At 34.1% G+C, this 26,675-nt stretch overlaps 2 protein-coding genes across 8 annotated transcripts in view; one reads left to right on the top strand and one right to left on the bottom strand.

Annotated features, from left to right (window-relative positions):
- TMTC3 (transmembrane O-mannosyltransferase targeting cadherins 3) overlaps positions 1–5,689 on the bottom strand; it is a 57,424-nt gene extending 51,735 nt beyond the window's left edge. Inside the window, exons 1-2 of one of the 4 annotated variants that reach the window (XM_023589213.2) lie at positions 5,347–5,689; positions 3,974–3,997 (exon numbers count right to left, since the gene is read on the bottom strand). The gene's annotated coding sequence lies outside the window, so the exon portion shown is untranslated. The remainder of the gene's footprint in view (positions 1–3,973; positions 3,998–5,346) is intronic. The other 3 variants (XM_012525668.4, XM_023589214.2, XM_004459838.5) reach the window with 3 other exon arrangements.
- Positions 5,690–5,727: 38 nt separating this feature from the next.
- CEP290 (centrosomal protein 290) overlaps positions 5,728–26,675 on the top strand; it is a 95,495-nt gene continuing 74,547 nt past the window's right edge. For 2 of the 4 annotated variants that reach the window (XM_058308517.2, XM_071218999.1), the window contains exons 1-14: positions 5,728–5,934; positions 6,463–6,592; positions 6,737–6,814; positions 7,813–7,882; positions 8,183–8,229; positions 10,588–10,731; positions 15,811–15,864; positions 17,066–17,218; positions 17,618–17,800; positions 18,395–18,484; positions 20,920–21,042; positions 22,036–22,159; positions 24,322–24,494; positions 25,614–25,776. In XM_058308517.2, the coding sequence (XP_058164500.1) occupies positions 6,491–6,592; positions 6,737–6,814; positions 7,813–7,882; positions 8,183–8,229; positions 10,588–10,731; positions 15,811–15,864; positions 17,066–17,218; positions 17,618–17,800; positions 18,395–18,484; positions 20,920–21,042; positions 22,036–22,159; positions 24,322–24,494; positions 25,614–25,776 (1,504 nt within the window). In that variant the 5' untranslated portion in view covers positions 5,728–5,934; positions 6,463–6,490. The remainder of the gene's footprint in view (positions 5,935–6,462; positions 6,593–6,736; positions 6,815–7,812; positions 7,883–8,182; positions 8,230–10,587; positions 10,732–15,810; positions 15,865–17,065; positions 17,219–17,617; positions 17,801–18,394; positions 18,485–20,919; positions 21,043–22,035; positions 22,160–24,321; positions 24,495–25,613; positions 25,777–26,675) is intronic. The other 2 variants (XM_058308518.1, XM_071218998.1) reach the window with 2 other exon arrangements.

Here is a 26,675-nt window from a genome sequence, read left to right as displayed (position 1 = left end):
CTAAGTGGGTATTTTAATCACAGGAAAGCTTAAAATTAAAAGAGAAAAGAAGTAAATTAAAATTGGGTTTTAATATTTTGAAATTATATTTAAGAATAACTTGTAAATTTGGTTTTTAGAGTATCTGTTGAAGAGAATTCTACACACTAGAGACTCAGTATTGACTTTATAATTACAACTTAGAATATAATAGTATGTCATATAGTTGAATAACATAAATAACACTAAATTATTGACTATGAAATTTCTGGATTTAGGATTTTTTAGGTGATGTGTACGAATTTAGCCAAATTTACAAATAATACTGAACTTTTCCTAAGAACTAGGGAATTGCCAGTTTTAAATTCAAATTAGTAGTTATACAAAAGTTGTGTTAAGTATTGAGAAAATCTTGCTTTTTAAGTGAGGCAACTGAATTTCTTAAATAAAAATGAATACATTAACTATATAAATTCACTTTTAAATTAAGGCAATTTAGCCAACTTTTAGATGTGGTTGACTAGAGAAGTCAGTCAGTACAAGTTGAGTTATTTGATCATCAAAGAAAATGTGACAATGACTATTCTCATGTTACTTTATAGAGTAACTTTATAGAGAATATGGCTCAAGCGGTTGAGTGTCTGCTTTTCACATGGGAGGTCCTGGGTTTGGTTCCCAGTGCCTCCTAAAAACAAGAGAAAAACAACAACAACAACAAACTAATGAGGGAGCCTACTCAGGCGAGCTGGCTTCCCACTTACAAGGTGCCAGGTTCAGTCCATAAACTGTGACTTCTGGGAAAGAAAAAAAAAATCTCCTGTAAAAAAAAAACAAACCATGTTTTTCAGGTTCAGTTGAAAGGCTTATGGAAATTAAAGGTTTTAAATGTTACTTAAACTTGGAGAGATTCCATGACTTCTAAAAAGTTCTGCAGTTACTTTAAGCTCCAAAAAAAGTTTCATTCAGTAAATGAAATCTTCAGTTCTAATATAATAATCAAAACTCTCGACTTGATTTAACTTGAGGGATTCTCTTCTGCCTCAGGCTTGGACTCAGAGTAAATAAGAAGCTTGTTGTCAAAGAATTGAGATTTGGTGTATTTGTATCTTTCCGCATCTAGAAACAGTATTTTACGTTCAGTTTTTTAACCCTACAGAGTTAGGGCAGTATGGAGAGGGAAAAAAGAACACACAAAAAAGTACTTATTTGACTGCTATATTCAAAGCTGAGACTCTCAAGGGTGTTTGAGGGATCTTTAGGAATAAAACCTGTAATTATTGAGGGATGTCACCTGAAATTCCCTTTATCTCTAATTTTACCGTCTTTCACTAGGTCCTTGGAAAACTGATTATTTCTCCAGCTCTCTTTTTGGAGGTCTGCTACTACCACTTCCCAACTTCTGCTTTCACAGATAGCTTTTGGGCAGAACCTAAAATAACTCCAGAAATGAACTTATGAGCACGCAGTAGAAATTGCTCTCTCTTTTTCTCTCTTTATAAACTATGTACAGGTGAGGAGTTTAAGCAGCATCGCCTGTATTTACCAATGAGGCGCTAATCTTCACTGAGTGGATGGCTCTTGCAAGATGTTTACTATTCATGATGCCTACTCACCAAATACCAGAAATGACAACTAAAAATGTAGGCTTGTGATGTTGTTGGCATTGGTTCAGCCAAGTTGTTCTTTCGCTGGTCTTGCTTGAGGTCACTCACATGGCTACAGTTACTCTGTGGCTTAACGACAGGTGATAGTCTAAAGGGTAGGGGCCTCAACTAGGAAAGCTAGCCTCTGCAACTCTGGGTCACATTCTCTAGGAGCTAAGCCTGAGCTTCTTTAAATTGTGCTCTCAAGACTGCAGCAGGGCAAGCCCCAATTCATAAGCTCTTTAAAGGCGTTTGCTTACTTCAGGTATTGTTACTATCAATGATGCAAGTTAAATCCAGAATCAATGCAGGAGAGGTTATAAAAGGGCCAATAAAATAGAATTTTTAAAAATTTTCCAAGGGAGCTTCATATGAGAGAAAAGGAGAGAGATAATTCTAGTTCATGTTCATGAGTTAATATATAGAAGAATCATCTTAGGTTCTGTTCTGAAGAGGAACCTTCAAGGATAGAATTTGCAGGGCAGAGGTGGGGGTTACACGAGAGCAAAGAGGGAGGGAAGTATGATTCTTAGGTGGGCCATACCGTAACAATGTAACAACACCCCATTGTTGTTTGTGAATTTAGAGTCTTTTTTCCTATGCACAAAAGTATACCCACACATAGGCAAATAATGAGATGACTGGTTTGTATTTACTTACAAAAATGGGATGTCACTATATATCTTATTACATCTATGAATTGCTTTTCCATGTCACTGGTCAGTTTACGAACAAAGATCAGAGATTATAAATCCAAATACCTTCACTGAAAACACAAGATCCTTCAACTGAAAACAAAGTAATTACATTTAAAAAGACAGAACTAAAAACTTTCTCACGAAAGTTTATTAATTTTGCTCTATCTTCTAAGTTCTCATTTTTAGATTTACTTATTATCAGGAGTTGAATATTTGAGATCAATATTCTGTATCATTGATTTCTCATTTGTAAACACTTTTCTTCCTTTTACTGTATTCTGAGAGAAATAATCAAGTTTCTTCCTTTTTCAATGTGTCATCTAAATTCTCTTAAATTTTATGGGTAGCACATTTCTTTTCAAGCTTTCTAGATTTTTTAGAATAAATATTTCAAAGAAGGCAGGTCTACCAGAGAACTGGTCTTTTCCACCTGAACTGTAAAGTAATTTCAGACTGTAACTAAAGACAACTCATGAGCTACGTTATAGAGAATCAAACCTTAATATAATTCCTGCAATAAAATTGTATAAAGTGCTCACTTTTTCTAATGACCCAACAACTCAATTGTAGAAAAAATAAACCTGCAAGAATGAATCTGGAAATATTTAGGCTGTAAAGGAAAGTCTTCCCAGTTCAATATTTTCATTGTGATTATATCATCTCATTTAAAAACAGCAATGTCCTATGTTCTTTTAAAGTTTGTAAAAATTTGTTTGGTTTGCACTGTTTGCAAAGTCTGCACTTACACTCATTTCTACTAATCTTCCAGTCACTTCATGTTGAGGGAAGGCAAGTGCCTGCTTGCTGTACACTCACTCTTCTCCATGGCAAAAACAAAACATTTACTATATATAGTGGATATTATATTTCCTGTTTTATTTTAGACACTGAAAAAGTAAGCTACCACTCATTTTCTTGATAAGGCAGCAAAAAGGGAATGGAAGTAACACCTAAAGAATATAGGCTAACTGGTTCAGAGAACAGAGGTAGCAATTAAAAAAAGCCAGTCCATCTTGTAGAGTGATTTTGGTCAGATAAAACTGTTCATAAAATCCTAGGGAAGAAAGAAGGTAGGTCTACGCCAAGTGTTTCAGTAAAGGCATTTACAAAATTGCCACATTAATCCCTTCTCTTTGTGAAAACTGACTGATGCAGAAAATCTAATGAAAAAGTAATGGAGAGATGTATCTCTGACAGACCTGGAGCAGTTAATGTCTGATTCTAAGGTTTCCACTAAAGATGCAAGAAAAAGAAGGTCCTCTCGTTGCCTGGTTATGTCAGCCAAGATTGAACGGGGCAACACAGAAAATTGTAAAAACATGGGAAAGGGGAAATAATTTCTGCAATTCAGAAATAAACTTCCTAACAGCAATTTTCCTCAAAATAATATAGTGAGAGTTACAATTAGATACAGACAGACTGCAGTATAGAAGGACCTAGACCATAGCTAACTGGTTTCCTGATGTATCCTCAGTGCCTATCAAGGTGTTCAAGCTCAAAAATACTGTTAGAAAAGGTTAAAGAATGAAACTTTAAGCAAGATTTCGCTTTTAGAATTATGATTGAAATCTGCGTTATGATATTAGCTTCATAAATTGAGAAATCACTTAACTTCTCTAAACTGTTTTACTTCTAAAAAATGAGACAACTTACCATTAGGCCTGGCACTTTGAGATGCTGGAAATATAAACAAGGGGGCAAGGGAAGTCAGAAAAAACCAACACAAACAAACAAAATCAGTAAAATAATGATCAAATAATAGCTAGTTATAATGAATGCTTTGTAAAAACAAGGAACTGTTATAAAAAGCTAAGATTCCTCTTATGAAAATAAATATGCAGTATTAAGCACAGTTTCTGATGTGCTCAATATTAAATTTCATCTCTTCTTTTCCTGTAAAATAAAAAATTAAAAATATTGAACTTAAGTAACATAGAATTTGAGTTCCAGACTGAAAAAAGCTTCACACTTAGAATATATTTAAAATAGATAGGGAGCTTGATTCAACCAGCACTTTAAAAGTACTGGTTCAGTATGCCTGAGATGGCAGAGAAGAGGTTAAGATTCTCTCCTCCACATAGAAAGAACCATGTTAAATCACACTGTTTAAGAATGAGCACTATTTAACCTCTCTAAGCCCGTTTTTTAACTTAGTCGGAAAATGAGGACAATAAAAGAACCCATCTCATTGGATTGTTATTAAGATTACATGAGATAATGCACAGCATTTGTCATATAATCTTCCACTAAGGGATTAAACAAAATCGTAATACTTTCAAACCTGATGAATGCCTTTTAAAATTTATTTTACAAAATCAATGTTTTGATTTTCACCTGAGCTATTTTTTATTACCCAATCAAGTGGTTTGGAAAGAAATAAGGAAAATTTACTACAATAATATTAATGAAAGAGAAGTGGTTTATTGTTTGTTTGTTTTTTAACAAAAAGGGTAAAGAATTGGTCCACATAGTTGGGAAGACATTTTATACTTCAAATCTATAGCTTAAGTTACCTAGTGGTGTATCAAACACTGACCCTTCATACTCCAGAATGGCCTAGAGCAGTAGGATGAGAAAACTTAACGAGTAAGTGTGGTAAATACTTGAGAAGGCACTCCCATAGGAGGGCACCGTCGGTAATCAAGTAAGTGACGGGAGCAGGTCTGGGGAACACATCTCGCAGCCTCTTCTCTCTACACTAGCACTTCGAGTCCTTAAATCTACGAAAGCAATAGTGAAGCTGGCGGGATCGGAGGACGACCACATCTTCTCAATACTTCACTGGTCCCCAAACCATGATCTCGCCTGCGTGGCCCACACTTCATAGTATGGAGACAAATTCTGATACCAAAAAAGGATAAAACTTTTTTTCCTCGCAGAAAGCACCACACTGGCGCCTCCTGCAAAGGCCTGAGGAGAAGGCGGGATCTTACCACCTCTTCAGAACAGGGCCAGGCCTGTGTCTGTGCGGAGCTTCTCTACACTGGGACCCTAAACCCTCCGGCTGATGGATAGCCCCACCTCACCTGGTAGCGGTTCCACAGGGATGGCTGCTTAGGGAAAGTGCAGGAAGAAGAGTCCGGCGAGTGACGCCGCCGAAGTCATGGTGTAACTAGCTCAAGCCAGTAGCGCGGACGCACTTCAGTCTCTGTGCCTCCCGCCTCCCAGTGCAATCCTGATCACCCAGGTCCCATCGCTGCTTTCCGCATGGCACGCCGGGAACAGCGGACCTCCCTTTCCCAGAGATTTCAGCTCCCAGCATGCAGAGGCCTCGGGGCATAACTGCACTCTGGGATTTGGAGTCCTCATTGCATGCCTTTTCTTCGTCTTTAACGTGAGTCCAGGGTTCCGGGCGGCGAATCTAAACGTAAAGCATCACCCACAGTCGTGAAATGTAGGCTCCCCGTGCATCCGGGGCCTTGTTCCGGCCTTGCCGGGTGGGGCGTGGTGTCGCCTAGCAGCGCTGCTGCAGCTACTGCTTGCTCGGTTCCAGTTGTCTGGACCGAGACTTCTGGTGGAACCGCGCTGGGGGAGTGGTCAGAGCTCGACGGCTGGGCTGGGCGTGGTGGGTGCTGTAGATGAGGGTTCACCGCTGGTTGCCTGGCTTGGTCTAGGTGGGTGGTTCTTTGTGAGTGGGAGCGGGAGTGTCCTCACACGCAGGTTCTTTGGCCCCACAAGGCTTATATTCAACAGCCTGGCCTTTCCGTCCCTTCTAGCCTCTTCTCCGCAATCTTGCCTTATCCCTTTAGCCGGCGTTTCTCTGGCCCAACTTCACTCATTCCAACCGTTTATTTCCGTAATTTTTTGCCTCCAGTTGCTGCTCCGAATCGGGTCATTTTTCAGCCTTCCAAGCATCCCCGCACTTGGCACCATTATATGTGTGCGCGTGTTGGGGACGGGATGTTGGGAAGGGGATCCAGAATCTAAAGCCTGCTCTAGATTAGTTTTAGCAAGAAAGCCGTCATATTTTATTTAGGCGGTACAATAATTCATTCTGGCTCTTTGAACCGATTACTGTAGTTCTTGGTTACGACAATTTGCCTACTTATTTGTTTTGCAATTAAGGAGCCACGTTGATTCTGTGGAGAGTTATGTGTTAATGCTGTTTACCTTGGAAATGCTAATACCCACTCTTGTTACAGAAGATAAAGCACAGTGAATGAATTCAAGATGCCACCTAATATAAACTGGAAGGAAATAATGAAAATTGATCCAGATGACCTGCCTCGTCAAGAAGAGCTGGCAGATAATTTATTGATTTCTTTATCCAAGGTGCTTAGTCAGTAATACATAGATATATAATACAACCATGATTAACGTTTGTCCCTGAAATCATTGTATGGTACAACTGGAAGAGTTTTTATATTTCGATTAAGGGTTATACAATATAAAATAGCTGCTTTTTTGTTTACTTAGGTGGAAGTAAATGAATTAAAAAATGAAAATCAAGAAAACGTGATACACCTTTTCAGAGTTACTCAGTCACTAATGAAGGTTTGTATGCAGTAGTTTTTAATAATAATTTTGACCATTAGAGTTCAAGAAACTGCTCTTACCTTAAATAGGTATGTCTGTCAAAGTACTTTGTAAAATCTAAATCACCACACAAAAAAATGAGATATCTTCAAATGTGGATTGAAAGGCTTCATTATCCAAAACATTGCTAGTTCCTATTCTCAATTCCTAAAAGAATGTGTAGGGGAAACAATAGGCATATTTAAAAATAAATAATATACATTGAAGTCCAAATGAATAATGGGACATCAATTGCTGTAATAATTTGCTAGAAGAAGGAGAGATTTAAGAGGTTTGAGATGACTTAGAAGACTTCTGTTAAGGATGAGGACTGAAGTTTCAGGTAAGTGGTGGAAAATGGTAAAATGGCATAGATTCTAGAGCTGGGAATCACCACAATTAAAGACAGGGAATAGGAAATGTGCTTATTCTTTACATTTGAGGAGACAGCTGTAGAAAGTGTGTAGCAGAAACAAACATTGGTGGATGGTTTGGGATAGACTGTCTGAAGGCCTTATTTTATGGTAATAACAATGAGGAGACATTGAAAGTTTTGAGCCACAATTGACAGATGTAAAAATATCCCTTAGGAAAGGTAAACTGGGCATGGTATATAAGATGTATTGAAGGGTATTGAAGCTGGAATTTAGGTATAACATTATAGGCAAGAAACAAAAATAATTAAACTTGAAAAAAGAAATAATGAAAATCACTACAAAGGAGAAAACTGGAAGACTGGATATAAGACTGGAAAGAAAAGGAAGAATCAAGATGCTTCTAAATATTAAGAATCTAGAAACTAGAGCCTTAAATAAAATCATTTATTCATTCAACAAGTATTTGCTGAATGTCTCCATGTGCCAGAAATCCCAGGCACTGTTTAGTGGGATGGTAAATAAAACAAAATGCTTATTCTCAGGACTTAAATTCTAGTGTAAAGGCATATTGAAATATTTAAAAAAAATTTTCATGCTTAGATGAAAGCTCAAGAAGTAGAGCTAGCATTGGAAGAAGTTGAAAAGGCTGGAGAAGAACAAGCAAAATTTGGTAAGTACCAGGGGAAAAGTTTATTATGGTGTTAAATAATAGATTCCATTTATTTATTAAGCAGTAGAAAGTGAAATTTAATATATTCTATAAACTGAATATTCTATTTAGAAAGACATTTTCTAGATTCCTGTTTCACGCAGCTCATACATAATAGTTATTTTCTTTTAGATTATTTTATTATTACCATCAATATAGAATCTTACATTTAAAATAATTTATTATTTTGTTAAAATTTCTTTAAAAGTCTGAGTTAAGGTAAATCTTAACTGAAACATTTGTCTTGGTTTCTTTTAATAGAAAATCAATTAAAAACTAAAGTAATGAAACTGGAAAATGAACTAGAGGTATGTCCTTTTGTATTGTAGAGGTAATGGCCATTGATTTTATTATTTTAAATTATTGTTTTCAAAATTATCAGTTGTTACTAACTGGAAAAATACCACAGATGACATTGTGTTCTTAGTTGTTTGTTCAGTATATATTTTACATGTTTTATTATGCCTTAAATTCTAAGGATTGAGTAGTCTAACTGTGAACAAATTTAAAACATTCAATAACCTTAAACGGAGTTTACAGTCTTTAGTAGTATGTGGAAGGATTACAGATAATCACTGTAGAGTGAGTGGAGCGGGGCTTTGGAGAATTTTGATGGAATGGTGTGATAGAAGGAGTAGTTTTTGAGAAAGAACAGAGCCAAAACAAATATATTTTCGAGGAATTGAATGCGTTGAGATTCTTGAAAAAATAGGTCAGATTGGGATGTAAATGAATTAGCCTTTAAAAGAAGGAAGGACCTTCCTTATAATAGTAAGAGGAGATGAATGGATGTCTACAGAAGCTTTTTAGTTTATAGGTTTAGTGACTGGATGATGGGAGGTGGAGATAAAATTATCTGCTGAAAATTAATGCTGTGAAATGGTATGGTCAAATTTTAAGGAAAGCTGAAAAAGCTTAAAATATATATATGAGGTTAGGCTAGAGAGCAGAGGATCTGGAATCAGACAGATTTGAGTTTAAATCCTGATTTTTTACTCATTAGCTCTATGAACTTGAACAAGTTATTTCTTATTCCCTACTAAATATTAATATTTATTAAGTGAATTATGAAGTTGGATTGATTCTGTGTTAGTGTTTAGTCAGTTGCTATTGAAGAATATAAGGGAAGGGCAGTTGAAAATATTGGTAGTAAATTAGTTGAAGTGATGATTATGGAATCTTAGTTGAATAAGCAAATAAGCCAAGATTTGGTGGTGGCGGGTGTGTAGCTAAGAGATAGGGAGGATCAGAGCGTGCTGTGAGGTCAGATATAGTGGGGATAATTGAGAGGAGCTACTTGCTTGTACAGGGTCCTGGTGTGGGTGTGGGAGAAGGAGGCTCTAATGAATTCAAGAAACAAGTGGGGGAAAAATGTGACCAGAATGAAAGTTTTGTGAATGTGGAGATAGCTTAATGGGGCTTTTGATGGGAGAAATACTATGAACCATATGCCAAAATTCTCAATGAATTTTGAGAAGGAGTGACTGAGATGTTGGTAGCTTGTTGCTATTGTGAGCAGGTGGTGATGGGATATCTGGATGTCATGTGAGCATCAAAGCAGCTGGAGTTTTTGTAGGATGGTAGAGGAATGATAGTCTGGAATTTGCACAGTGAATCTAGGATAATATGGACACCTCCTTTTGACTCTGAGTATATGGAGTATATGAAGAATTAGCTGCTTCCAGTTGAAAGAGTTCCAAGAAAATAATTACCCGAAAGAGCTAAATTACAGCTAAAGCAAAGGGATAGAAAAGAAATCAGAAAAGAGGTTGAGGATGTAAGGTATTGATTTATCTTGGAAGAAGATTTGAGACAATATAATGGGAAGCTTTTTGATCGAGGAGAAGAGTGAGAAAAGTTGCAGTATCATAGAATTGTATATTGAAGAGATGAACATGGGACAGGTTAGTTGATAAAAGAATTTGGCATTTTTGATCATGACTCAAATAAACAGGAATATTAAGCGAAACGAATTAAGCCAAAAGCTGCAGTATTAAAAAAAAAACAAAAAAACTGTGTTCTCTATTATGGTAGCACTAACCACTTGTTACTGTTTATATTTAAATTCATTGAACTGAAAATAAAAAATTGAGTTTCTTAGTGATACTCGCCACATTTCAAGTGCTTAATATCCACATGTGGCTACTGTACTAGACAGTGCAGAGAACATTTCCATTATCCTAGGAAGTTCTATTGAACAGCACTGGTCTAAAAAGTCCCTGATATGAGGGTTATTGGGGATAGGGAGTGGAAGGGCAGTTTAAGAGCATCGAGGTTCATTGAATGGAGTAGAGGCTCTGGTGTTTTGTAGCCTGGTTTCAGAAATCTGATGCTCAGGAGAAGCCTTGATATTTCATCATATTCTATATTCTATGTCTTCACAGTTAAGTTTGGCACCTGGGTTCAGTGGCTATAGTAAAGCTTGAGTAAGTAACAGTTTGTTGTAACTCTGAGTGGTTCAGGAAAAGGTTAGGGAGTTGTCAACCTGTGAACTAAAGCTTAATTAAGCTAAATTTTAAAAATGGTCCTAAACTAATATGATTTTAAACATTTGATGCTGAAGTATAATACAAATTTAAAGTCAAGATAAGTATTTGCTTTTGTTGATTCCATTGCACCTCCAAATAGAATGGAATTGGTTTATATTTTTATTTCATAACTTTAAGATGGCACAGCAGTCTGCAGGTGGACGTGATACTAGGTTTTTACGTGATGAAATTCGCCAACTTGAAAAGCAATTGGAACAAAAAGATAGAGAATTGGAAGACATGGAAAAAGAGTTGGAGAAAGAGAAGAAAATTAATGAACAAGTGAGGCACATTTTTTAATGAATCTTAATTGTTTGAATTACCTAAATAGAACACCTAATTGTACTTTGTGTAACTACTGATAATGATTTCAATTTTTTCACATCTTGAAAATGACAAAAACTTAGGTTTTATATCATTTTTTTTTCATTACATCATTAAAGCATATTTAAGCAGGTGAATATGACTGAGAGACTTTATATTTTGTGATACATTTTTCTCAGGACATTAAAATAGTATATGTAGAATTGATGCTTTTGTCTTGATTATTTATGTGGTTTTTTTTTCCTCTGAAGAAATTAATAAGCACTCAGAAACAAGTAATTTACTTGACATGACTCATTTTAGGGAAAAATTATATTTAATTGTGTTAATGTATTTATATTAATAGTGGACTTGAAAATGCGTTCTTAAATGATGTATTATTCAGTAATGTTCAATAAAATTTTCTTGTTTTCAGGTATACCTTTATGTAATATATATGTTTTTGAAAAGTTGTATTAGCCACTAGCATTATGTAAATTCATATTTAAAATCATGACGTCATCTCTTCTACAAGCATAGTTTGTTATCTCTAATGTTGTTCCTTATTACTTATAAAATACTTTGTGCAGTAGTCACTTAAATTTAGTTTAAGGAAAAATTGTTTCTGCAGAAAAATTTATATTTTCTATCAGAAAATAACAGGTTTTCTATTTTGCCTCAGCTGTCAAGAAACTTAGTGCAAAATTTGATGCCTAATTGTGGTAACTGCCCCATCTCTGAACCCAGAAGCTTTTCCTCCCTTTGTGTCCTTTATAAAGTTACTGTTTTATTACATCTTTATTTTGTCCATTGTTCTCTCAGAAATATAGGGTTATAGATGTTTCAGTAAACAACGAGTATGAGGTGATATTGCTATTTAAAGTTGAGTTGCTATTTATAAATTGAGTTGTAAGAAGTATCCCATGCTTTTATTTTTATTTTTACTGTATAACGAAGAAGATCTATGTATAAGTGAGTTAGACAAGCAGTTTATATGATGGAAAAAGTACAAGTTATTTCATCTGAAGGTTGGGAATTAACTCTTAGAGGAATGTTTGTTTAGTTGACTCAGCCAAACATAAAAAGATAATGAATTTAAGGATTTCTTAGTAATCACAAAAGATCCAGTCTATAACATGTAGTAATAAAATGACTAAGGGGGGTGTTTATGTATTTTTGGTTTTTTCTTATTTTTTTTTTGGATTGTTGTTTCTCTAGCCCATGTATCACTCAATTTCTCATCATTCCTACCATGCACTCTTAGCTAATCATAGCTACCCTGTCCATTCATGTCTTAAGACTACCACCTTTATTCATAGATACACAGAAAACTTGAATATATGACCTATGTACTTTTCCATGAGCTAAATTCCTTGAAATGGAATATGAGCATGAATTGCTTTGGCAATGTCTATTTTACTCTACACCAATTGTTCAGTTTTATTGAGAATTTTAGCATGTCAGATAATGTGCTAGATAACGGGGATATATAGTAGGCATCTAAATTCTGGTTCTTAAGGGTCTTTCCAGTCAATAATAAGTGATACATAGGTATGATGGTTTGAAGCTGTATGTACCTCAGAAAAACATGTCCTTAAATTTAGTCCATTACTGTGGGTGTGGACCTATTATAAGTAAGACCTTTGATGAGGCTGCTTCAGTTAAGGTGTGACACCTCATAGAGGGTGTATCTTGGTCCTATTACTGGAGTCCTTTGTAAGAGAATGAATTCTGACAGAGGGAGAGAAAGCCATGGAAGCAAAAAAGCTGAAATCATTGAAACCTGCAAGAAAAGGAAGAGACCAGCAAAGTGCCACATGCCATGCCATATAATAGTGGAGCCAAGGATTGCCAGCAGCTGGTCTTCAGGAAGAAAGCATTGCCTTGATAATCCCTACATTTGGACATCTTCTTGGCCTCAAAACTGTTAGAGAATAGATTATCATTGTTTAACCTGACCCATTTCATGGTATTTGCATTGAGTAGCCTAGGATATTAAAAGATAAAACAGACTTTGGGAAACAAGGCTTTAAGGATACCTTAGTCCACTCTGGGAAGTATATCTAAATCAGCCTTGAGGTTCAGGAAGTGACTTGTAATTTAAGGCATGAAGTAAGAGTTAGCCTGGCCAGGGGAATGAGGGTATACATGGTGGTTAAACAAAGAAACTTCTAAGTATAAGATATAGCATTTGCTAAGACCTAGAGGTGTGGGATGGCCTGGTATAGTTTAGTAACTACAGTTAATCATTTTGGCTGGAATATAGATAAAAATAACTAGCATTTGTAGAGTCATTAATAAGTGACACATACTTTACATGCATTAGTTCATTATTCCTCATTTGATACTTCTTATATGAGGTAGGTGTCATTTCTCCCATACTACCAATGAAACTGAGATACAGAAAGAGTATGTGTCCTAGTATACCAACTGCTAAAACAAATACCGTGCACAATGGATTGGCTTAAACAACAGGAATTTATTGGCTCATGATTTTGAGTCTAGAAGTCCACAATCGAGCATCAGTAAGGCAGTGCTTTCTCTTTGAAAACTGTGGTATCCTGGAGCTGACTGCTGATGATCTTTGGGGTCCGTCTTAGTCACGGTTCTCTAGGGACACAGAACTGACAGGAGATATCTGTAAATAGTATGAGGTTTTATAAAATTGTCTCATGTAACAGTGGGCATATGCAAGTCCAAATTCCCTAGGGCAGGCTTCAAGCCAAGGCCTCCAATGAAGGTCCTTGTTGAATTTCCTAGGAGATGCTGGCTATCAGAAGTAGTGATAGGAATTCTCTTCCTGAATGGTGATATCACTTCTCCTTTTAAGGCCTTCAAGTGATTGGATGAGATGTCACGCATTGCTGAAAGCAACCTTCTTGATTGTAGATGTAACCAGCTGCCTATGCAATCAACTCACTGATGATTAAAGTAGAATGAAATGCCCTTGTATTACAATTAGCGCAGTGCTTTCTTGACCAAACATCTAGGGAATATTTACTGAGTTGACACATTAGCCTAACCATCACAGGGTCCTTAGCTTTTCTGTCACATTGCAGTACATATAGCAACATCCTGTCTTTTATCTTCCTGGTTCCTTTGACTTCCAGTTTCTCCCTCCCTGGTAGCTTTCTTATTGTGGACTTCTCTATAAAGTCTCCAATAATAGGATTAAGGGTCCATTCTGATTCAGTTGACCACATCTTAACTGAAAATAAAAAGTCTTCAAAATGTCCTGTTTACCTTAGGTTCAAAACCACAGGAATGGATTAATATTAGGAACATGTTTTTCTGGGGTGCATAATTCAACTATCACAGTAAGTAATTATCTGTGGTTACCCAGCTAGTAAGTGGTAAAGCCAGGATTTTAATTCAGTCTGTACTAAGAATCCATTTTCTTAACCACTGCGCTATCCAGCCTTTCCAGTTTTAACATTTGTCATTTTCTAGAGAGCTAAACAAGGACCAGTTCCTGAGAAGTTTGGTTCTTTTCCTAAAAGGGGCCAGTGAAGGATTTTGAACATGGGGATAGTATGATTACATTTATACTTTAAAAGTTTACTGTGCTTTGTAGAGGATAATATATATTACTGTACACTACTATGTGCAGTATTGTATAGTAATATATTAATAACCTTCCATCAATTGTAAAAAAGAAAGTATGCTATGTGAAAGAAACTAGACAAAAAGTCCTACCTCTTGTTAGATCCATCTATACAAATTGTAAATATAAATAAATTACAGAGATGGAAATAGATTAGCAGTTGTGGGAAAAAAAAGTAGAATTACTCAGAGTGACTGTAAGGTTGATCTCTGAGAAATATCTAAAAAAGGAATGAAAGAGGAAGAAATACTTTGATGAACAGTCAGAGAAAGGAGAAATATCAGAGTGGTGTTTTAGAAGGCAAGCTGAATGAACATCAGCATCGAATACTTCAGTTAAGTTCTTGGTACCCCTCTTCTAGCTCTGTTAAAAATTTCCAATTTAAAATACCTGATAACAATAATAATATAGGTAAACTTAAAATTTATATAGCAATTTGTATTTCATTCTGAATTATTAAAAAATTTTGTAAGATTTCATACATTCACAAATATCGTAAGAAAAACAATGAGTACTCATATATCCTTTTGCTTTTTCTGTATCGTACACATAGATATATTTTGTTCTTTTTTTTCTGATCCTTTTGAGAGTTAAGTGCATACACCATGATACTTCACATCTAAATATATTACAGCATTTATCTCCTAAAAAGAACACCATTCTCCAATATAAGCTCAATTATCATTATATTCAGGAAATTTAATACTGATTCATCACTATTATTTAATATCTGGTCCATACCTATAGTTTTTCTACTGGACCTTTTTAAATCTTCCCACCACTCCAGTTATCCAAGATCCAATCAAGGATCACACGTTGCATTTGGTTATTTCTTATAAACTTCCACATATATTACAGTTGTACACTATTGTGGTTCTGTCATCTTCCTGAATAAGGGAAAAATCAGGAAAATGAAAGGTCAACCTTTCATTTACATTTACTGGAAATTGGTTGACAAGGGATGTAAACCTAGGGAAGTCTGATTTCAGTTTGTTTTTTTAAAAACTATTATGGTGTACAGCCTTATATTTCTAATTAATTTAGTTTCCACTGAGAGCAGAGTATTCTGAAGTTGACATAGAAGATGAAGTTGACAGCAAAAGAATAAGGGTCTTGGACAGAAAATCACTTATTTTTCCGGGTTTTTGGCTTTGTTGTTCATTTGGTTTGGTTAATGTGGTTTGTTGTGTTTTTAATTTGTTTTTGTAACCTTTGCTGAGTTTTTTCTTTAACCCTTTTAAACCCATCTTGTTGGATCCTCCCTAATTCTTAACTAATTTCCAAAAACTTTCCACATATTATTCATGTCTTAAGTAGATATGAAGTTCTTAGTAGTTAAAACATTTTCTTTTTTATTAGAATTTAAAATTCAAATGAAGCTAAAAACCTCGCTTTATAAATGAATTGCTGCTGAAGTTTATTTTTCGTTATTTAACTTTTCTTTACAATTCTAGTTGGCTCTTCGAAATGAGGAAGCAGAAAATGAAAACAGCAAATTACGAAGAGAGGTTGGTAAAAAATTTTAATAGTTGTAGTGGCTCAGCAAAGATAATTATTAAAAAAGTTTTCATTAATTTATATTACAACCAGAACTGAAAATTTTTAAGTGACTGATCTTTTCAAACTGGCTAATTTTATTTATTTATTTGTTTGTTTGTTTGTCTCCCCGCCCTGCCCCTTCCCCCCCCCCCCCCCCCCCCCCCCCCGCATTGTCTGCTCTCTGTGTTCATTTGCTGTATGTTCTTCTGTGTCTGCTTGTATTCTTGTCAGTGGGCACTGGGAATCTGTGTCTCGTTTTGTTGCGTCATGTTGCTGCGTCAGTTCTCTGTGTGTGTGGTGCCACTCCTGGGCAGGCTGCACTTTTTCATGCTGGGCGGCTCTCCTTACGGGGCGTACTCCTTGCTTGTGAGGCTCCCCTGTGTGGGGTACACCCCTGTGTGGCACGGCACTCCTTGTGTGCATCAGCACTGTGCGTGGGCCAGCTCATCACAAGGTCAGGAGGCCCTGGGTTTGAACCTTGGACCTCCCATGTGGTAGGGGGATGCCCTATCCATTGGGCCAGATCTGCTTCCCATAAACTGGCTAATTTTATCATATGACTTTGTCTCAGAGATTTAGAAAATAAATAAAAAAGTGAGGCCGTTAGGTCCATTCATCTCAGGTCCATGTAGGTAAATCTTGCTTTCTGGTTTATATGTAGACCATTCTTTGCTAGTTAGTTTGCTAATTGGATTTATGGCTGGATTTCTGTTCTTATTTCTTTCATCTAATATTCTTATAAAATTTCTGTTTCTCATGAAATCTTATCAGCTCTGATTATTATTTGATTCTTCTGAGTCACATAATGTTGTCCATTGTTTATCCTGATAGAAGTTCTTTCTACATAATCAATCTATTCTTTGTTTTTGGTTGTTAATTAATATTCTTGGTTTCCTTGGTTATCTTAAATATGCAATTCATTGTCTTAAAACTTTGCTTTTTTCTTTCTTTAATTTCTAATAATTATTTTTAATTTTGCATTATCTTTCTCATTTCTGATTACCTTTTTCCTGTCCTTTACTGGAGAACAAACGTCTAAAGAAAAAGGTGAGGCTTTTAAGGGTACTGAAGTCTTAGGAATTTAAAGATAGGTTCTGAGATCAGTAGAGGATGAAATTTCTTTACTTTTGATAGTTTCATAATAGAATATGGCATTTGATACACCTGCAGAATGAACAACTTCGTCAGGATATTATTGATTATCAGAAACAAATAGATTCACAAAAAGAAACACTTTTATCAAGAAGAGGAGAAGACAGTGACTACCGATCACAGTTGTCTAAAAAGAACTATGAACTTGTCCAATATCTGGATGAAATTCAGGTAAAATTGATAGAAGTCAGTTCAGAGCAATGATTCTTATAGAACTTTAATTTCATGGTAACATAATTCTGATATTTAGCCATACAATTTAATTCTTTAGTACAAAGCTGAAACTATATAATTGTAAAACATAAAATAAATTAATCTTTGTAGATGCAATTCTTTATTTGTTCTTATTTGTGCCTGTTTTGGGTATTATTTAAGAAGAATTGAGATTTTTAAGTATAGTTTTCTTGCTATTTAGTTTGATTTAATTGGTCAAAACAGATTGATGCTAAAGGTCTGTAAAGAATTCTGTTTGCTCCAGTGATGCTTATGACTCCAATTAAGTTTTATCTAGTTTAAATTTCAGGTACTTAGAAAACACATTTTTTTACTCATGGTGTCTAACTTTCGTAGACTTTAACAGAAGCTAATGAGAAAATTGAAGTTCAAAATCAAGAAATGAGAAAAAATCTAGAAGAGTCTGTACAGGAAATGGAGAAGATGACTGATGAATATAATAGAATGAAAGCTATTGTGCATCAGACAGATAATGTAATGGACCAGTTAAAAAAAGAAAATGACCATTATCGGCTTCAAGTAAGAAATACTGTTAGAACTTATAGAATTAATACAGTATCATTACTATTTATTTGAAAATTAAAATACTTTTAACTTTATAGGGATAAGAATTTTTATCTGTCTTTGCGATACTGTAATATATTATAAATACTGATGTATTTATCTAAGTATATTTAGTTACCTTATCACACATACCTCATAATTCCTGTCATCCAGGGTGTATAGATTATACTTGAATGAATATGAAGACAGCCATCTTGTAAAGCTAATAATTAAGAGGATTTTTCTTCTAAAGAGTTTTGGAAGCCCTGTGGACCAAAATGTTTGATTTTATGTCTTAATTCATTATAAATATCATAGAAACCAATAAGGTGTTCGTTATTTACATGGAATTAAACTTGTTTAAAATGTAGAATAATATTTAAAATGTAATCTCTAATGAGAAATTATTATGTAACTATAAAGGTACAGGAACCATTAAATGTTACTTCTAATTATAGAACTACTCTAATAAATATTTGTATGTAATATATGTATGTAGTTATATTATTTATAAATATGTATATATTGCAACAATTTGCAAGAATTCTTGAAATAGTTGTTGGTTTTTAGGTGCACGAACTTATGGATCTTCTGAAGGCAAAAAATGAAGAAGATGATCCAGTCATGGTAGCTGTCAATGCAAAAGTAGAAGAATGGAAGGTGCTTTTCTAAATTGATATAATGGCTTTCTTATTTTGTATTTTAGATTTAAATTTCTTAGGTTTATTTTCTTTAAAAGCCTAATACTAGATAATGACATTTTTATTGGACATTTTTAAAGTTTATTTTTTGTCCTAGCTAAAACTCTTTTCAAAACTGTGTCATATGTAGTCCTCTAGGTGCTTTGTTTTTGAATGAGCTTTTCCACGTCAATTGGTTATACTGGAAACTTTCTGATAGAAATTTAAGTCCTAAATATGATATATTCGCCATCCCAAAAAGATGATTCTAAATAAAGATTAAATTTTTTTCACATAACTCACAGTTGTCTTGTATACATCATTTATATAGGTCCAGGTTTAATTTTATTGTTTTTCTACTTCTGCTTTTTAAGTCAAATTATTCAACCTATTGATATTCAGTGGGAATGGGAGTAAGGTAAGGAATCTTTCAGTTTCATCTGGGCAGGACACAACTCTTTTATTCCTCACCACTCCAGCCCAAAAGCTAGGATTATGATTACTGTATATCTTGAAAAATGTTCTGAGGTAATTCTGAATGTACTACTGACATTTAAAAAGCTATCACTTCTGTAGTCATTTTTAACAGGGTTTACATAAATTTTGTTGGCTATTTGGAATTGGTTATCATCTAGAAAGTTCAGATAACCTATATTTTAAACAGAAGCGATAGCAATGGAAATGAGGCATATAAAATCAATCAGGGGCTGGCAAATTTTCAGTTAAGAGCCAGAGGGTAAATATTTTAGACTTTGTGGGCCATCTGGCCTGTGTTGGAACTACTCAACTCTGTAGCCATAGACACAAATGAATGAACAAAGCTGTTTTTCAATAAAATTTTAGTTACAAAAGTAAACAGCAGGCCTAATTTGATCCATGGGCCATAGTTTGCTAACTCCTGGAATAAATAGTTGTGTTTTACTGTATTTCATTTCTGGAGGGAAAGTGTAGCATGTTACATGTATTATTCTGCAATATCCTTTTTAAAAAAAACTTAATGTCTTTAAAACTTATTTCATGTTAGTATATACAATGTTGCTTTGTTTTGTTAATGACTATAATATTTCTTTTTTGGTGTGTTATTTATTTAATTGGCATTTAGGGAGTTTTCAGTTTTTGCTATTAGAAACAATGCTTTAATGAATATCTTTGTATATTAATTATTTTGCATATACATATACAGGCGTATACAAGAAGATATGCATATACAAGCGTATCTGTGGATTGAATTGCTGCAAGTGTAATTATGATGTATATTGCAAATATATTTATCCAGTTTATCACTTGTCTTTTGATTTTATGGTTTTTTGCTATGAAGTATTTTATGCTGTGTAGTTAAATTTATTATTTAAAAAAAATGCCTTTTAGCCTTTGTGTTATAATTAGAGAGGCTTCTAAATATAAAATTGTTTTCTCCTGTTCTCCTTTATTACTTTCTGGTTTCATCTTTTATATTTAAATCTTTGAAGCATATAGAATTCATTTTGTTATAAAGAGTGAGATATGGATGCAACTTAGATTGTTTCCTACATGGCTACCCTGATGTCCTAACACCATTTATTGAATATTTCATTTTTTTCCTACTGAAATTTGGTTCCATTTTTATTACATACAAAATTCCTGTTGAACTTGGGATTATTTCTGCATTCTTGTGTTGATCAATTGTATTTCTGGATTCTTGTGTTGATCGATCTGTTTTCAGTTATATGCTGAGACATCTGAAAAGCTGTGTTTTTAAAAATTTTTTCTTTAGACATTTCCTTATGAACTTTTTTTTTTAGTATAATAAACTTTATTTTGAAAGAGGTTTTAGATTACAGAAAAGTTCAATCAAAAGTATAAGGGATTCCCAAAAACCCCTCCCTCTCCCCCGCCTTATGAGCATTTTTTTCTTGTGAATTTTAGAAACAGCTCATCTGATTTCTTAAAAGACAAAACCTTGTTGATTCTTTAATTGGATGTGTGTTAAATTTTAAATTGATTTAGGGTGAATTGACATCTTTATGATATTTGGTCCTTCTTAAGAACATAAGATACCTTTCCATTCATTCAAGATTTCTTTTAGGCCTCTCAGTGGCATTTTAATGTTTTCTTCATATAGATCAATTGCATAAAACTTTCTCTAGTTGTATGGAGAATGGGCCGTGAAAGTTTGAGATTTTTGAAAGGTTGGATTATAAAAGAGTGAAAATTTATAGTATATGCTTTTGAATCATTTCTTATTTGAACATCAGGTTATATACACAAAAGGAACAAAGTTGTACCAATAGTTGCTAATGCTTTCTCACTTCAGAGAATTTTATTTCCTGTATTTTATTGAAATCAGCTAATGGGATATACTGGAGTAGTCATTACAAGTAAGGAATGGTTTACAAGTTTTCCTTTTCAATAAGAACCTTTTTTGTTTATTTCTAGTTAATTTTGTCTTCTAAAGATGATGAAATTATTGAGTATCAGCAAATGTTACATAACCTGAGGGAGAAACTAAAAAATGCTCAACTTGATGCTGATAAAAGTAATGTTATGGCCCTACAGCAGGTAAAACCTTTTGAAGTTTTGGTTTATCTATCAGTTTTATCAAAGTTAGTGATAAAATTTTGAGCTGTCTTATTTGTTATATTACCTGTGCCTAATGTAATGGCTTGCATTACTGAGTGGGTAATAAATTTTTTTTGTGGAATGATATTTTGAAATTTCTATTATCAACCAGTACCAAAAAAAATTGGAATTAAATTTTGGGTTAGGGTTAGGAATATGATAATTTTGCATGTATTACTTTATTGATGCACATAATACATACATTGTTTAGGCTGGGAATTATTTACAAGAAATATTATAAAAGTTTTAGAAATTTTAAAGTATTTTATTCTCTATTAAAGTTTATCATATTGTGCATATTATTCTAGTTAGTGCTGACATACCATGTACAATGTGAAAAAGTTTAAAGTTTGGGTAAAATTTGACTATGCTACATAAAGAGTTTATTTCTGGTTAAAATTTGCTTATATAAAATTTAGTCACATTTTCACTCTCTCTGCTCTCTAGTAATAGTCCAAAAGACAGAAGGAAATTTGGGAAGCATTTGAAGGATAAGAAATATTTTAAATGAATTTTGAAATATTTTAGGGGAAATATTTTTGAATTAAGTACTGGAAAGTAGAAAACTAATTTGAGTTAAGAGAAAGTACATGGAAAAACACACACAAAATGGCAAAACTACAGAATTTGATGGATGATGAGAAAAAGTAACATACAAGGAACCATAAGAAGCCAAAGATATTAGGGAGTTCTGGAATTCATATTTTACAGAGTGTTATCCATTATATCCATTTTCAAATATTGGAGTGACTGCTGTGTATCGTGTAGTGCAGTTAATGTATATAGAAACAGCGAAAGACATTGTTTTGGCTCTCAAAAAATATATTCTAAAATACTGTTAAAGGAAAACACAAAATCTGTCTTTTTCCTTTCCTTTTAAAGTGCATGTTAAGGTCAACAGTGCTAATATGTAATATTTACAATATTTTATAGGGTATACAGGAAAGAGATAGTCAAATTAAGATGCTCACTGAACAAGTAGAACAGTATACAAAGGAGATGGAAAAAAATACTTTTGTTATTGAAGATTTGAAAAATGAACTTCAAAGAAACAAAGGTAATTCATTATTTGTAAGCATATAAAATTGTTTTAAAAACCATTATGCTATAAAAGCATTTCATTTTTATTTTAAAAAATAAAATCATGTAGAAAACTATAACACTGAGTCTTCTCCATTGAATTATATCATATTTTCAGAAAAACTGTGCAAGATATTATTAATTGCTTTACATATAATACCAGTATTTAAATGCATAAATGGAGGTATTTTCTATCATTTTCACTTCTGCAGAAAATTATATCACCCTCTATTACCAGATTGGTTGCATGAAAGAAAGAAATGAAAAATGGTGATGTAATTTTTATTTAACCCTCTTTTTACAATTAGCAAAGAATGGAACAGAATAAAGTTTTGATCATTGTAGCATTATTACAGATGTTTTCAGAAGTGATTTTACCTGTCAGAGTTTTAATTAACATTACCCAAATACGTCTCATTGTATTCTCACTATCCAGAGTCATATTACTTTGCCTAATGCATCAGATCCTCTGAATGTAGGCCCTCATGAAATGAGTATTCTTGCATTTCCACAGCACTGTATACTGCAGTTATACAGGGGCACACTAGTGCCAGTCACCATGATTAAAAGTGGCAGTTGAACTCTGCTATCAATTAAGAAAGAGCCCTTATCTAAAGAAATATAGCCATTCCATAGTCATATGATCCCTCAAGCTCACTGAAGGTGTGTGTATGTGAATATACTATATATCTCAAATTTTCCTTGTAAATTATGGCAGCTAATGGTACACTCCCTTCATTGTGTAGGATTAAGTTTGGCTGTGAGAAACATAAATCTGAAGATTGACAGCAAAATCAATATATAGGTTTATTTTTCACTCTTGGAATAGTCTTTAATGAGGCAGTTTAGGGAGTTGACCTTCATCTGTCCTATCCAAAGTGGAGCTCTGCTCTACTCTCACATTCATATCCAAACAGCAAGATAGAAGAAGAGGTGGTAAGAGACAAAGGGCATGTGCTCAAATAATGCAGGTAAATAGAGTTTTTATTATGTAGGGCCATGTGGAATAAAGAAAGAATAGATATTTGGAACAACTCAGCCGCTGTCATATTCCTCAGCTAGGCTGTTAGCTCCAGAGAGTAGGACCCATTTCTTGTAAACTTGTATCATCTGCTACATTGGTCCACTTGTTTATACATGAGCATATACCTTATATATCAATAAATGTTTATTATTGATGAGCATGGGAATGATTTGTGTCAGAACATTTAGAATGATAGGAATATTATATTTTGGTCTAACAATAGTTTGGTAAGCTAAGTCAAGTAAAAATTTTTTGTGCTCTCAGGATTAAGTTTAGCTGCAAATGATAGGAAAATAACACATAATGGTTAAACAAAACAAATATGTTTCTCTCTGAACCATATATTTTATTGTTCTGCCTATTTCAGCCTGTGATTTCTCCCTCATGTTCTAAGATGACTGCTTGAACTCTAGCCTTCATATCCATACTCCATCTAGCAGGATGGAGGAAAGAAAAAAAGAAGTTACATTCTCCTCTTTTAAAGTATTTTCTAGAAGTTGTACATGGCCTTTCCACCTATATTTCATTGGCCAAAAGTAGTCACATGATTACAGTTAGCTGGTGGAGTGAAAGCAGAAATTTATTCTTTATTTTGAGTTTGCATGTGCTCAGCTAAAATTTTCTAGTTCTATTACAGTGGACTAAAGGGAGCCTGTATATTAGGGACAGCTAGCAGTGTCTGCCACAATGATCCTTCTTTGTAAACTACTGTTTAGCAGCCTTTTATAATTCATATCCTATTAGCTAAGAAGATTTTATTGAATTTAACTTTGTTTTAGCTTGTTTTAATAACATAACCAAAACAAAACAAATTCCTCAAATATAAAATTTTGTCTGTTCTTTGTTTATTATTATTGAAATAATGAAAGTGCTCTGATGATGATTGAAGTGATGAGTGCACAGCTATGTGATTATATCAAATCCCATTGACTATACACTTTATATGAATTCTGTGTTTATTAATTGTATCAATAAAATTGATTTGTTTTTAAAAATAATATTAAAGAGGCTTTTGTTGAGGCATATCACTCTGCCTTCCTCTGATGTAAAAACCACTGTTTTAAAAGAATGAGTAGTCAATATAATTTATCATGATTTTGATTTTTATCCCAAAGGAGCTTCAACTCTTTCTCAACAGACTCATTATATGAAAATTCAGTCAAAGCTACAAATTTTAGAAGAGAAAACTAAAGAGGCTGAGAGAACAGCTGAACTGGCTGAGGCTGATGCTAGGGAAAAGGATAAAGAACTTGTTGAGGCTCTGAAAAGATTAAAAGATTATGAATCGGTATGTATTTTTATCTTGTCAGTCAAGGGGTTTAAAATCATTCTTGTCACTCACAATTAGACTTTTCTCTGCCATTTACTGCTCACCATTTAAAAACATTCCAGAAGTGTCTTGAAAAAAGTTACCCTAATTAATTATACCAAAGTATTCAAACTCTTAGGCAGTAATTACTTTTTAAAGGTAAACTTTTTTTTTATCCCCCTCCCCCTTGTGGCTTTTTTTGCTTGCTGTCTGCTTTCTGTGTCCATTCTCTGTGTGTTCTTCTGTGTCTGTATTTATTTTTTATTTATTTATCCCCTCCCCCCACCCACTCCCACCCCCATCTTGTGGCTTGCTTGCTGTCTGTCTGTGTCCATTTGCTGTGTGTTCTGCATTTTTGCTAGTCTCCCTTTTTGTTGCGTCACCTTGCTGAGTCGGCTCTCCATGGCGCTTGTGGGCGGGTTGCACTCCACAGCACCTGGGGGCTCTCCGCAGCGTGCGTGTGAGCCTGCCTTCACAAGGAGGCTCTGGGACATGAACCCAGGGACTCCCATATGGTAGACAGAAGCTCAACTGATTGAGCCACAGCTGCTTCCCAAGCAGTAATTACTTTTTGGCAGAAGAATTGTTTTGAAACCATTTTTATCAAAGCACTTTTCCCCATACAATCAGTTTTGGTGAAGCAACAGGATTAGATGCTTTGTAGTCTGTGCCATTGTACCACGATTTAGTTTGATCAAAGTTGTGATAGGTAAAGTTTTGCCGCTTACTAAGTCAGCAGTCTTACTTTATATTCTTTTTATATTTTTTAATCTGATTACAACTAAGTCAGGCAACTAATGACCTACCTATTCTACTGGTATTGCTAATTTGCTCTTTCTATTCTTTTTTTATTTTAAGTGTTTTATATGTAATGTTTCTGATTTACTTTGCCATTAGGATCCTGTGCTTGTAAGTTTCACTTTTACATCATTATTATTACTGGATTGTTTTATAAAAGGCCAGTAAAAATCACAATTTAGTATTAAAAATGTCAAGAATATATGCATATTCTCATAGACTTAAAAAGAAAATTCATTAAATTGATAAATTTGTTCATATAAATCATCTTTTATTTAAATTGGATTGGATATTTTTCAGGGAGTATATGGTTTAGAAGATGCTGTTATTGAAATAAAGAATTGTAAAAACCAAATTAAAATACGAGATCGAGAGATTGAAGTCTTGACAAAGGAAATCAATAAACTTGAGTTGAAGATCAATGATTTCCTTGATGAAAATGAGGCACTTAGAGAGCGTGTGGGTAAGTTATCTTTTAGAAGACGTAGTTTGCAATTGCCAAGGGGCCAGGTGACAAAAATAAATGACACTAATTGGAGAATACCTGCTGGGCCTAAAGGCAATTATTTAACTCCAGCCAAATTTTGGCATTCGAGAATATTGGCTTGGTTTTGCCAGAAATTCTGTATTTCAAGAGAAGGTGGAAATACAATGTTTTTGCCTGAAATCTCCAGATTTTAATTTATTTTTACACCTAATTCAAAAACTTTACAGTTCTGTGTAAGGCAAATAAAGCACATCTTCTGACTTTTTTTTTTTTTTTGAGGTTTTTTGGTTGGGGATTGAACCCTGAATCTCATATGTGGAAAGCTGGCCTTCTATCACTGAGCCACATCAGCTTCCCTGAGTTGGTTTTTTCATTTGTTTTGCTTCTTATTTGTTTTGTTTTTTTTCAGGAGACATTGGGAACAAACCCCTATCCTGCCACGTGGGAGGCGGGAGCTCAACTGCTTGAGCCACTTCTGCTCCCCTTCTGATCCTTTTTGCCCAACCTTCTGTGAAAAAAAAAACAAATCTATGTATATATGTGTAGTTTGCACTACCTTAGCATTAAAATCTTTTTTGTTTGTTCATTATTATTTTTAAATAGCAAAATGCTTTTTTTTTTCATGTAAATTCTGTTTAAAAGAATAAAGGTGGGTCTGTTCTTACTGAAGTGTGGGATTAGGGATATGGTTATGGTGGGACAGTGGGTAAAGCAAGCTTTGAGTCCTGCTTTATCCAATTCTCTCATCCACTGGATATCTCAGTGGAATCTCTGAGAATCTCCAAACTCAGAAATCTGTTATGTTAGAAAAAGCAATAATTGTATAGAAATGAAAGTCTATTATTTTAATACTGTATATTAGAATAGAAATTAAT

Source organism: Dasypus novemcinctus, chromosome 12 (assembly GCF_030445035.2).
Source record: "Dasypus novemcinctus isolate mDasNov1 chromosome 12, mDasNov1.1.hap2, whole genome shotgun sequence".
Classification (NCBI taxonomy): domain Eukaryota; kingdom Metazoa; phylum Chordata; class Mammalia; order Cingulata; family Dasypodidae; genus Dasypus; species Dasypus novemcinctus.
Note: the sequence above shows the minus strand (reverse complement) of the source record. Positions and strands in the feature narration are given on the sequence as shown.